The sequence below is a fragment of the Prionailurus viverrinus genome, chromosome B2, assembly GCF_022837055.1.
Source record: "Prionailurus viverrinus isolate Anna chromosome B2, UM_Priviv_1.0, whole genome shotgun sequence".
Classification (NCBI taxonomy): Eukaryota; Metazoa; Chordata; class Mammalia; order Carnivora; family Felidae; genus Prionailurus; species Prionailurus viverrinus.
In genome coordinates, this window is record NC_062565.1 from 63,994,734 (window position 1) to 64,007,636 (window position 12,903).

Genomic DNA, 12,903 nt, shown 5'->3' on the forward strand with positions numbered 1-12,903 from the left:
TCATCCCTCCCTCAACATTTTACTGAAACACCAGATAGTTGCAGTCCCTGGGAAGTATCACCAGCTGATTTCTCTTCTCTTGCTCCTGGGCTAAAGGAAAACAATGAACTGTACAGACCCATGACTGTGTGTTATCTAAAACTGAAGTAATTGACTTTTCTGGACATTTGGCTTTAGTGCTCATGCTTACTTCTCAGAAACCTCTCCTACCATGGCCTCTGGTTCTCTTCCTGGCCACACTTTACCTCTCTTTTCAAAGGTTCACCTTTCACTGTCCACTCATCGTTTAGCTGGAAATCCCCAGAGTTTTGTCCTCGGGACTCTTTGTTTTTGTCTACATGTCTACATGTCTCTAGAGGAGTCTCATTTTTACCCTATGGCTTCTATGACCATTTAAATGTAGATGATTCTCAACTGATTTTCACTAGCACTAACTTCTCTCTAGATCTTTAGAAGTAGATATGCAATGTCGTATTAGACATATGGAGGTGGGTATCACATGGACATGTCCTTAAGTAAACACCTTTCCCCCTCTAACCACAAAAGTGTACTATCCCTTCTGTCTTGGTCTGAGTTAATGGCATCATCATTTACCTGTCTCCCAACTTAGAAACCTTGGTGTTATTCTCACCTCCTTTCTCTCAACCCCCACATACAGTCAGCTGCCAAATCTTGCTGCTTCTAATTTTAAAACATCATTTGACTTTGTCTCTTCTAAACTCTATGCTACTGGCTTAAAATAGGCCTTTGGCATGTCTTCTTTGGACTTACTGCAACAGCCCTGTCTGTAATTTGTTTCCCTGATCCCTGACAGTATCTCTCCCCTCCCATATCCTCCAGCCTGCCATTATAGTTATAGAAAACAAAGCTAACCAAGTCTTTTCTCTGTGTAAAAGCTTCTTCTGGCTCCATATGCCCACAGGGTAAAGTTCAAACTAGATAGCCTGGCTGTAAATTTCTTAACCTCCTGACTCCATTCTACCTCTCCTCCTTGTTTCCTTTCCTGTCTTCATGTTCTCTGTGCACATCCTATTCTCACTGCTTCCAGCACAAAACCATGCTTTCAGAAGTCTATGTTTAAACGCATATATGTATTACATTTATGTAATATATGTGTACATATACACATACATATATGTAAGTATATTTAAATACATGTAATATATTTATATGTAAATGTATGTAATATTTATATGTAAATACATGTGATGTATATTACATATAGAAAATATATGTAATATATATATATATATATATTTCAAGATATTTCTTTTCTTCCTCTTCATCTGTATTCACTTGAAAAATTCCTACATGGGGCGCCTGGGTGGCGCAGTCGGTTAAGCGTCCGACTTCAGCCTGGTCATGATCTCCCGATCCGGGAGTTCGAGCCCCGCGTCAGGCTCTGGGCTGATGGCTCAGAGCCTGGAGCCTGTTTCCGATTCTGTGTCTCCCTCTCTCTCTGCCCCTCCCCCATTCATGCTCTGTCTCTCTCTGTCCCAAAAATAAATAAACGTTGAAAAAAATTTAAAAAAAAATTCCTACATGTGTTAACATCTAGTTTAAGCATCATGTACTCTGTGAAGTCCTCCTCAGTTCTTCCAGGCTATTGGTATTCTCTTCCTTTTGTCCCAGAGCATTTTATATTTGCTGCAGACTTTACTGTGCGGCTTTTAATTTTTCTATTTATGTGTTTGCGTCTTACATTAGACTGTAAGCTTCTGATTGTCAGAGAACTTTACAGAAGTTGTTCAGTAAATATTGATGAATTAATGCAACATTGTTTTTCTCCCAAGGTGTTTTTGGTATCAGTGTCTTCTTTTTCATTCTTTATATTACATATTTAATAAATAGTCAACTCAAACTTAGATTTTTAATAGCCTCCAGGATGACCATCTAGACAAGCACTGTTCAGTGATGTAGCCACTGGCTACATTTGGTGATTGAGCACTTGAAATGTAGTTAGTTCAAGTTGAAGCAAACTGTAAGTGTAGGCTACACATTGGATTTTGAAAACAGTAGGAAAACAAGAATGTAAAGTATCTCAGTAATAATTTTTAATTTTATTTTGACAATTACTCATATGTTGAAATGATAGTATTTTGGATATATTGGATTAAATAAAATATACCATTAAAGTAAAATTTTCCTGTTTCTTTTTTTTCTATTTTTAAATGTGGCTACTAGAAAACTTAAAAGTATATATATGTGGTGTGCATTATATTTCCATTAGACATTGCTGTGCCCCTTTAATCATGTGAATCATTTCTTGGTGATAAGCCTGTGTCTGTTTTGTTTTTGTTTTTGTTTTTTCCTTAATCCTTGCAGTGGTAAGCAGAATTTCCAGGGAGGAGAAAAATGGTGTCTGTTAACTGGTATTGTTGGACTAACCTTCCCCAAACATCCCTTTTTTTAATGCTACCATCCTACTTGAAGAATCTGCAGGTTTTCTGTTGTCAGCGGCATCAAGGCCATATTGCTTTGTCTGGTTCCCCAAAGAATTAATTCTGTTGCACCTCACTCACCCAGACTTCTCTCTCACTCATCTTAAGTAGTACCCTTGACCTTTTGTCTGTGTTCCAAGATCCTTGAAGTCTGTGCTTTTGTGCATGCTTCTCTTGCTCAGTATTTTCTTCCTTGGCCCCCATTTAAATCAAGCCAGACTTTAAGATATGACTTAAAAGTTCTACCTCCCACATAATGTTTTTTCTGTTTATTGGAACTGACTCTGATATCCTACTAGTTATTATTTGTCAGAGACACACAGTTTAAGTTCTAATTTGTTCAGTTACTCAGCATCTTCACTGATATCACCATTCAATTGAATTACACAAGAATTTTTGAGATCTTGTGCCAAGAACAGGGATAAGTGAGTATGAGAGTCACCTTTATGCAGGGCCTATGGTAGAAATTGGCCCTGCGGAAAACTATAGGACACAGGCCCCATCTCATTGCCTTTCTTAGCATCTGTTCCTCCATGGGCAAGAGCCACGTTTATTCTGATTGCAAAAGCTTCATATTAGAAATTGGTCATATGCCATGATATGCCAAAATAGTCAAATAGCCTCACACAGGGTTCAAATCCCCTGAGTCCTGATTGGGGAGCTCCGGGTTCTAATTAAGTGTCTTCTTTCCCTAGTTTTTCACACGTTAAAGAACACTGTTTATACAGCTTCTTGTTAAAGTAACATCGCCCAGTGTTTGCCTCTTTGTGAAAGGCCTTTACTTTCCTTATGAAAGGCCTTGTTTTGTTTTAGACTCTGGATCCAGACTGCTTTGGATTTGAATCTCAACTCCTCCACTGGGTAGCTCTGTAACCCGGGCAAGTTATTTAACTCTTCCATACCTCATTTTCCACATCTGTATAATGAGAATAACGTTATCACAGGGTTGTGATAAGGGTTAATGAGTTCATAGTTCTTGGCACAGAGTAACCACTCAATGTCAGCCCTTAACATATGTCACTACCAAACTATTTCTCTGGGACTGTTTTCACTATTTTATTCCACTAGTGTCTCCAATTTCTAGGATAGTGCCTGTTTCAAAACTGCAGGTGAATAAACATGGAATGAATAAATGAATGCACTCAATCACTTTTATTTATGCATTTCCAACGTTGCGCCAGCAAGCGCAAAGGCAAGAAAGCAAGTCAAAGTCACCTCCTTGTAAAGGTCTTCCTTCACCGGGTTTCACCTGAGGGCACTCTGGTACAGTGTGATCTCCAAGGTGGGGAAGCCCACAGCGGGCAGCACTAAATACCTTCCCGCAATCACCTTTGGCGAAGGGCCCAGCGCAGAGATCCCCTCCCGGCCGGTTTCCCGGGGAAGTTCGGCGCATGCGCAGCTCGCCCGGCGCCTGGGTTCCTTCCTGCGGCGCCACCCGGAAGCTTCAGCTCCGTCTCCCCCCTCCCCCTCCCCCTCCTTGTGCCTCGCCGGCTCTGGCTGTGCGTGCGGGGCTGGCCCGGCGAGGAGGCGGGACACGTCGGCGCTGCCACCCGCCGCCGCCGCTCCTCCTTCTGTTCCAGCTGCCGCTGCCGCCGCCGTTTCCTTGGCTGAGTCCGCCCGCGGTCCGGCGGCTCCAGGTGTGTTCACCCCGCCCAGCTGCCAGAGCCCGCCGCCGCCGTAGCTGCCCCGGGCTCCTCGCCCCGCTTCCGAGATGGCGACGCGCTCCTGCCGGGAGAAGGCTCAGAAGCTGAATGAGCAGCACCAGCTCATCTTGTCCAAGCTGCTGAGGGAGGAGGACAACAAGTACTGCGCCGACTGCGAGGCCAAAGGTAGCGCGGACGTCGCCGCCCCTAGTCGGGGCCTCCTGCGGCCGGTGACCTTCCCGTCGCCACGGCGCCCGGGGTCCGAGCGGACGCCGCGGCTGCGCCCGGCCGGCCCCGGCCCTGAAGGGAGGGCGGGCGCAGGCTGGAGTCGCCCCTCACCTCCGCCAGAGGCGGTGGCGAGGTCAGGCCCGTGGGCGCCGGCACTGGCCCCAGCGCCTTCTCTTCCCCGGCCCCAGGGCAGAGCCGTGCCCGCGTCGCGATGCTCAGACCCCCCCCAGAGGGCCGGGGCCAGAGCCGGGCCGGGAGCGCGGAACGGGGCGACGGCCTGGCCAGGGCTTAGGGTTAAAGGGTTGCCTTCCACCCGCCTCAGCTCGCAGGTACATCCGTGGGTGGGGCCACCCTTAGTCTCGGTCTCCGCCTCGACCCTTCCCCCGTGACCACGTCGTGCCTCCCGGGGCTCCGAGGCTCGGTATCTCAGGTGGAGCCCTACCTGCCTGTCCACCTGACAGCTTTGTACCGGGCTTTTGCTTCTTCACGAGAAAGAGTATGGTGGTCCTTTTTTGCTGGTTTGGAGTTTTACTGAGTGAAACCATTGGGGAGGGGTCTTTAGTAGTAGTAGTAGTGATAACTGTTTTTTTAAATCTAGATATTAGCCAGAATGAAGAGGAATTTCATTACGTGAGTCCCGTGGACGGTGTGCTTATTATGTTTCTGAAGCTTTTAATAATTATATTGTGTCTGACCAGTTGCTTTGGGAGAACATGTGGACATTGGTTTATGTGACCCATAGACGTTGAAGGTGCATTTTTTAAAGATCCAGAGGTGAAAAAAACCCCCTAATTTTAGTTTGTTCCGTTGGAGGGCTTCTGCCTCAGCTTTTGAAATAGATACACTATTTTTAGCCTATATGTTTGGGTTTGGCGATCTGATTTATATTTAATGTCTTCTAAGTAATCTCATGAGAAAAAGGTTTCAGATTTTTAAAAAGAAACCAGTCATGGGTTCAGGAAAAGATCTTGCTTATTTGTAAATTGGTTTATTTGGTGAGAAATAGGTAGTTCTCCAAAGCAGAAGTCAGACTTTGAGAATGTCATTTAAGATTTCTGTTATTTGACTTAGACTTTTCCTGAAGCTTTACTGTTCTTACTCAATATTGTGTAAATGAGGCACGTTTCAGTGGGCTGATAATGTTTGATTAGACTAAGCCACATGGCATCAGGAAGTCACTTCACTACCATACTACCATAACAGGTACTGGATCCCTGGAAGGTCATGTGGGAATACTGTAACTGACCATGTGTTGAAGCACTTTTCATATAGTACCTTGACTCACCCAAGCTGATATTTATTCTGTGTAACTTTTCAGGTGATGAATTAAAAATGCCTGATTATTGTAGTAAAACTTGTTTACCTCATATTGATTATGTGTGTGGATTTTTGGGGAATACTGTTTTGTATTGAGGCTCAATTACTCATCACTGCAGTAGTAAAACGCTGAAAAATGGGGCCTTTAAAAGGCCAGAAAAAGAAATGAGCTGCATTTTGGGTAATAAGTTACATGCTTAAAAAGAGATCCTAGTATATTTTAAAATCTATTCATTAAATATTAAATAGTAACAGTTTTAGTAAGTACCTTCATTAGGTATAGAAATAATTGAAAAATAATGTTTGTTTAAATTTTTGTCCCCCAAAAAGTACTTTATAAAATCAGATATTCACTAATGCTTCCCAAAATAATTTATAGGTTTTTAAAAAGCCATTATTTGCCACATGGTAACATTTCCATTTCCATCTTTTGAAGTAAGGAGAGGAGAATCATGTACTTTTAAAATTAGGGCAAAAATTTTATTTTAATCTGAGGAAAAGGGAGCATTAGTTTTGCTTGCTATTTGTATTGCCACTGAGGTCCATAGATATATATTGCATGAATGTTTTTATTTTGGTTTTGTTTGGTCTTCTGTTTCTGGGTTTGTTTTTGAGAAATGGAGAAGGTTGGAGAGAAGAGAATAGTATAAAGAGTTTGAGGATGCAATGTGAAGGGCATGAATTCCAGTCATGATTTAGAAAGACCATTACTCTTTCCATGTTGTTACTAAATCTTGAATGATACTAAATTGATCTTCTAAAAATTTATTTTATTTTATTTTAAATGTTAATTTATTTATGAGAGAGACAGAGTGTGAGCGGGGGAGGGGCAGAGAGAGAGGGAGACACAGAATCCGAAGCAGGCTCTAGGATCCCAGCTGTCAGCACAGAGCCCCAAGGGGAGCTTGAACTCACGAACCATGAGATCATGACCTGAGCCAAAGTCAGACGCTTAACCGACTGAGCCACCCAGGCGCCCCAACTTCTAAAAATTTTTTTAATGTTTATTCATTTTTGAGGGAGAGAGAGAGACAGAGCGAGACAGAGCGTGAGCAGTGGAGGGGCAGAGAGAGAGAGGGAGACACACAACTGAAAGCGGGCTGCAGGCTGTCAGCACAGAGCCTGACACGGGGCTTGAACTCACCAACTGTGAGATCATGACCTTAGTGGAAGTTGGAGACTTACCCGACAGAGCCACCCAGGCACCGCTTAAATTGATCTTCTGAATTATTTCACTGTTTTATCTTGATCTTCCAGGAAAAAACATCACAGTTAAGTTTAATTAGTTTAATTAGATTTGATCTCATAGTTGTATTACTTGAAAAATTTGACATGATTGGACCACTGATATAATTAAATATATTTTGTACAAGTTTTGAGTCTTTGCTATGGTTGAACCCCATTATAGAGCTCTTTAGTAGAGTTCTTGGCTTGTTAAATGATTTTGGGTTCATTATTATGCATGCCAGACAACATAGTAAATGCAGATAGTGAAATTCTGATTAAGTGTATTTTTAAAAGATATGCTAAGGGTCTTATTCTACACCTTAGCTATTATACAGAGTTCCATACTGTATGTATATATATATGTGTGTGTGTGTGTGTGTGTATGTATATATATATATATATATTAATGTTTTCCTCACTAATAAACTACATCAAGCTTTTCATGTATTTTGAAGCTATTTCCTAGTTAACTCAGTTTTCTTTAAAAAAATACTTCCTCCACTGCTCTTTGAGAACAAGTACCAAAGACTAAATTTAAAGTGTAGGGCTAAAGATTACCCCATTCTGTTGACTTGTAATAGTTGGCAGAGTTATATCAATTGGATTTTGACATTTTCTTATTGAGTCACCAGTGTGTGTTTCCTGAGTTGACATTATTTAAGAAGTAAGGAGGGAGAGAAGGATGGCATAGGTGCCAGTTTCCTGCTCTTGATTCTACACTTACTAGATCTGTTGAGCAACTAGAGAAAAAAAACAGGCAGATGGGGCTGGACTTCCTCTCCCTGGCCTCATTGGTGACTCTCTGGGAGTTTTAATACAGTTCTATTGGTTATTAGTTGGTGGCGATTTATGGAGCAGTGAGGATTTAGAGCCTCTTGCCAATCTAAAGTTTAGTTTTTAGTATTTAAAGTTTCATCCACGGTTAGTACTAGTTTTGATTCTGAACGTGTATCAATTGGCATGAATATGTTGCCTCTTGCCCAGTAAGTTTTGGGGTAGTAAGAAACAAGGTTTTTTGAACACTTAGAGATTGTTTTGTTTCATCTGTCTGGTATTAAGAGGTTAAGTTCCTTGCCCAGATCAAGCAATTATTTCTTCATTCCACAGCTCGTGACTTGAGGGGACACTGCTAAACACTGTATTGGATTATGGAACTAAAATATTTGTGAGACCTAAGGAGACCTAAGGAGTTTGTTCAGAGAGGACTGCATTTTTGCAAATGAGTAATTCCAAAACAGTGTACTAAGTGTTATAATAGTGGTTATAAGAGGTGCCTCCCTCTCTACTTATTTTGGGCTGCTGTCCCATCTCATGTGACTTTTGGTTGTCTTCACGGTTCCTAGAATGCTGCCTCAAGGCCCTTGCACATGCTGTTCTTTTTGCCTGTGAAGTTCTCTAACAGTTTTTTGCTTGATCAGTTTTACATATCATCCCCTTTCTGCTTAAATGTTTCTTGAAGTGCTTCTCTCTGATTTTCTATATTAGATTAGACTTTCCTTTATACGTGTAAGACACATCCTGAATGTTTTATTACACTTAAGTACAGTTGTAATTAAACATTATTTGGGTATTTATTGGGTAATCTATATCCCTGTTGGATTATAGCTATAAGAGAGAAGAGACCTTGTTTATCTTGTTTAGGCTTGTATCCCCTGCCCTCTACACAATGGGTGACATGTGGTAGGTCTAGTGTAACTCAACAAGTATCTTTTGAATGAATGAATGTGAATGAGTACAGAGCCAAGGGCAGGCAGCAGGGTATGTGGAAATAGTTCACATATAGGCGGAGTGACCCTGTTGGAAAATATTTACAGGAGTCTTGTTTGAGCTAGGTTCAGAAGATGGAGTGGGATTTTAGCAGATGGAGAAGGAATTAAAGGAGACAGCTGCACACACAAGGTGCATAAGAGGTATTTAAAATAACATAAGAGGTTTCCATGTGGACTTTTTTGGGTAAGCTTTCTTTAAGCATGGTCAGATTTGATGGTGGCGGGTCAGGAAGAACTGAAATGGTGAGAGATTCCAGGCATGTCACTTAATTATCACAGTAGTCCATGCAAGAGTGTAAGGACCTGAACTCACTTAATGTTGGGGTATAGGGCAGGAAACAGAACAGCTGTAGCTATTTTAAGGAATAGGGTGTTTACATTGGAGAGGCTGAAGGAGCAAAAATTGGGAACCACTATTGGACTTCTGGCTTCAAGGCTACACACTATTACCACTGCTACTGTTACCACCACTGCCATGGCTTCTCACCCATGGAGCTGGTGAGCCAGCAGATGGGGGAATAAGACTATGGTTACTGCAACCCTTCAATGTCTTGTTAGACATTTTTTCAGTTGCCCTTACTATAGGAAGATGGTCTTTGCTGAACTTGTGCCTTCCACGTGCAAATAACTGGCAGACTAATGTCCAACACTTTGCCTTCAAGGGAGTCTTCTAGCTTTCTAACCTTTTCAAAAAGTAGAAACATGAAGTGAAGGTTGTGAGACCCAGTCCAAGAGTCTACTACAGGCAGTGAGGATGGAGAACATTTTTCATTAAGTGTGTAATGTTTAAGAGTTCTTATGTAAACTTATTTTAAAGTAATTCATATTAAAAAGTAAAATTCACTTGAGAAACTGATGTTTATAATGATGTTGATGCTTATAGGATAAATTCATACAAACAAAATCTTTGATTGTAATTCACCTAAAGAGACCTGCAAATCTGAAAGTTCCCTCAAAATGCTAACTTCAGGTTTGATTGGTCCGTTGTTGTCATAATTCTGCTGATCTTGAGATTTTCTCTGATGATTATGTGTAGAGCCTGGTGTCAGAGCCAGGATAGAAACCACTGGTCTCTCTCTGACTCATCAGAGCACAAGCAGGGGAGGAACAGAGAGAGATGGAGATACAGAATCAGAAACAGGCTCCAGGCTCTGAGCTGTCAGCACAGAGCCTGATGCGGTCTCCAACTTGGAACTGCGAGATCATGACCTGAGCCGAAGTTGGACGTTTAACCGACTGAGCCACCCAGGTGCCCCTATCTTGGCGTTTTAAACCACAGAAACAACTTGATAGACTTGAAAGAGCACTGACCTGGATTAAGTTAGTAAAGCTAGGTTTGAGTCCAGCTTTTGCCTCTTGACTTACTTGGTGACCAGTTGTCCCTGTTCTCATTGAACCTTACTACAAAGATTTATTTCAGCTCTGATGTGATCTGTGTTCTTTTTTGAAACCTATGTTTCATATCACTTCTAAGTCAGTATTTATTGTTGATTTCAAAAAATTGTTTTTTTAAAATTAATTGATAATTTAATTTTGGGTCTTACAGAACTTTGGATCTTGATCAAACCTGTATACTTTTAAAGCTTTTCACTGATGATTTAGGTCTTTCTGAGCCAATTACCTGGTATTATCTTTAATTATTCAAGCTGTATCATATAACCCACAGGAATATTCCTCACAGATTGAGGAATCCTTTTGTTTGAAACTTTTTCCCTAATGCTTTCATGGATTAGAGTAAGATCAAAGAAACTATCACCTGTTCTAGTCATCTACTACAGCCATACTTTAGGACTGTATAGCCATACATAACCATACATTTAGTCATACATAGTACCATATGGAAATGATTTAAAAAATTTCACTAAAAAGAGCTTAGAGGCACGTGGGTAGCTCAGTTGATTGAGTGTCTGACTCTTGATTTCAGCTCCGGTCATGATTCCAGGGTGGTGGGATTGAGCCCCACATTGGGCTCTGTGCTGTTGGAAATATGTACTAATTTCATGCTCGTGTCCATTTTGAGTGGTAAATATGAGGACTTTGAGAGTCTAAAGGGCAGAGAATTATAAGCCTTCCAGTAATTCTCCATTCTCTGTGCATCCTCCCCTTTCCCCCAACAATTTTTCTTTTTTTTGCCTCCATTTCACAAGAGATCCAGTGATTGCTTTTAGGAGTGATTGATGATAGACTTTCATATGTCTATCACTGATCTTTTGTAAAGAGTGCATTTCAAGGACCAATGATCAGCTAAACCCAAATCTTAAAAAGAAAATAAAGGGAATTTAAAACTTCTCTGGGAAATTATATTTAGGATAACTTTATCTTCCAATACAGGAACATTCATTAAAAATTATGGTTTAGTCTAGATGTTTTTTAATTGATGTATTTCTACTCTTGAAAGCTGCTTTTAATGTAGGGTGGTGATGGTGCATTGTGCCAAAAAACTAGCAGAAGTATGATTTTTGAAGTGAAATGATCATCACTAGTATATTAATTTCCTAATGCTGCTATCAAAAATTATCACAAACCTAGTGGCTTAAACAACACAAATTATCATCTTACAGTTCTGGAGGTTAGAATCCAAAATGAGTCTTCTTGAGCTAAGATCAAATGTGTTCCTTTTGAGGCACTAGGGGAGAATCTGTTTCCTTATCTTTTCTAGCTTCTGGAAGTCACCTGTGATGTTTGCCTCATGGCCCCTTCTGCCATCTTCAGTGTGTCATCTTCAGATCTCTTTCTGCCTTTTTGTGTTTGCATCAATACATCTTCTCTGGCTTTTGTAAGGACCCTTATGATTACATTGGGTTTATCTGGATAACCTAGGATAATACTATCTCAGTGTCCTTAACTTAAACACACCTGCAAAGTCTGCTAGGTATTATGATAATTTATAAGGAGCAAATAAAATACAGTCTAAAGTTTGTCATATTATTAGCCAAAAGAATGCCCCATAAGTGCTTTTAGCTCCAAGGAGCTGTACAACTTTTTGATTCTGTGACATTGGAATTTTTTGTTGTGAGACCTGTGGCTCACTTCCTAGGACTTGAAAATCATTGTTTGGGGGAAATCCCTGATTTTAATGGCTTCCTATTGTGCCAAAATGAGTTATTGCTCTATTAATATGCCCTTTATAAACAAAGAAGGGTTTTCTCGAGTTTATGTCTTCTCTTTTTTTTTTTTGAATGTTTTTATTTATTTTTGAGACAGAGAGAGACAGATTATGAACAGGGGAGGGGGAGAGAGAGAGAGGGAGACACAGAATCTGAAGCAGGCTCCAGGCTCTGAGCTGTCAGCACAGAGCCCGACATGGGGCTCGAACTCACGGAGTGTGAGATCATGACCTGGGCCGAAGTTGGATGCCCAACCGACTGAGCTACCCAGGCGCCCCTATGTCTTCTCTTAATAATTCTTTTGTTTTTGACCTCAGGAGAGTGATCCTTTTACTGAGATTAGCTTGCTCCAATCTAGGGTTCATGATAGTAGGATATATATTTGAATAGCTAAATCAGAACAAAACTGTGGATTATTTTTAATGGCAAACAGTGGAGCATGAACTTGATCAGGAGCCTTCACCACTGCACCATATCTTTGTCAAAAACCAAAACACTGCACACGGGGTAAAACAAAGCAGAAAGATGAGTTTATTATAAGGCTTTTTACCTGCAAGTCAGGAAACTCAAGGCTGTGGGAGCAGTGAGTTCGGAGTTGCTCACAGACTAAGGGATTTTTATAGGATAAATACAGAAGTTACTTGGTTGCCTAGTGGTCTTGTTTCTTATTTGGATTTGGGTAGCTTGGTTAGGAACAAGAAGTTCATAGATGGCCTGAACAGACTTGGTGTTTGATGATTGGCTGGTGTCCTTTACTTATTTCTGAGAGAAGAGCTGTAAGTTTCTGTAAGATTAGGTTAAGTTTCCTTCATGCATTGGTGTTGACTGTGTCCAATTTGTCCTTGACATGAGTGACTTCATTTTGGTTTGGTTCTACACCTTCTAGACTTAAGAATATGAAATCACATCTTATATAGATAAAATTTAAAATGAGATTTGACTGGGCTTTAAAACCCCTTAATAGTTTATATGATTTTTATGTCTTCAACTGTGTATAATTATTCTTATGGAAACAAGAATTTCATTACTTCAAAATAATTGGGCTTCATTAAAGAAAAGAAACAAAGGAAAGTTTCTGCATTTCAAACTGTTCTACTTAAAGTTAAATATTGTCCCTAGTGGTGAATGGCCATAGGTGAATACTCAGGTTATTTCTCCTTGACAGCATTCC

The 12,903-nt window shown here is 40.7% G+C and overlaps 1 protein-coding gene across 2 annotated transcripts in view; it reads left to right on the forward strand.

Annotated features, from left to right (window-relative positions):
* The first annotated feature begins 3,916 nt into the window (after window positions 1-3,916).
* The window catches only part of SMAP1 (small ArfGAP 1), a 202,700-nt gene continuing 193,713 nt past the window's right edge, over window positions 3,917-12,903 (forward strand). Inside the window, exon 1 of one of the 2 annotated variants that reach the window (XM_047860688.1) lies at window positions 3,917-4,270. In XM_047860688.1, coding sequence (XP_047716644.1) covers window positions 4,153-4,270 — 118 coding nt within the window. In that variant the 5' untranslated portion in view covers window positions 3,917-4,152. The remainder of the gene's footprint in view (window positions 4,271-12,903) is intronic. The other variant, XM_047860690.1, reaches the window with a different exon arrangement.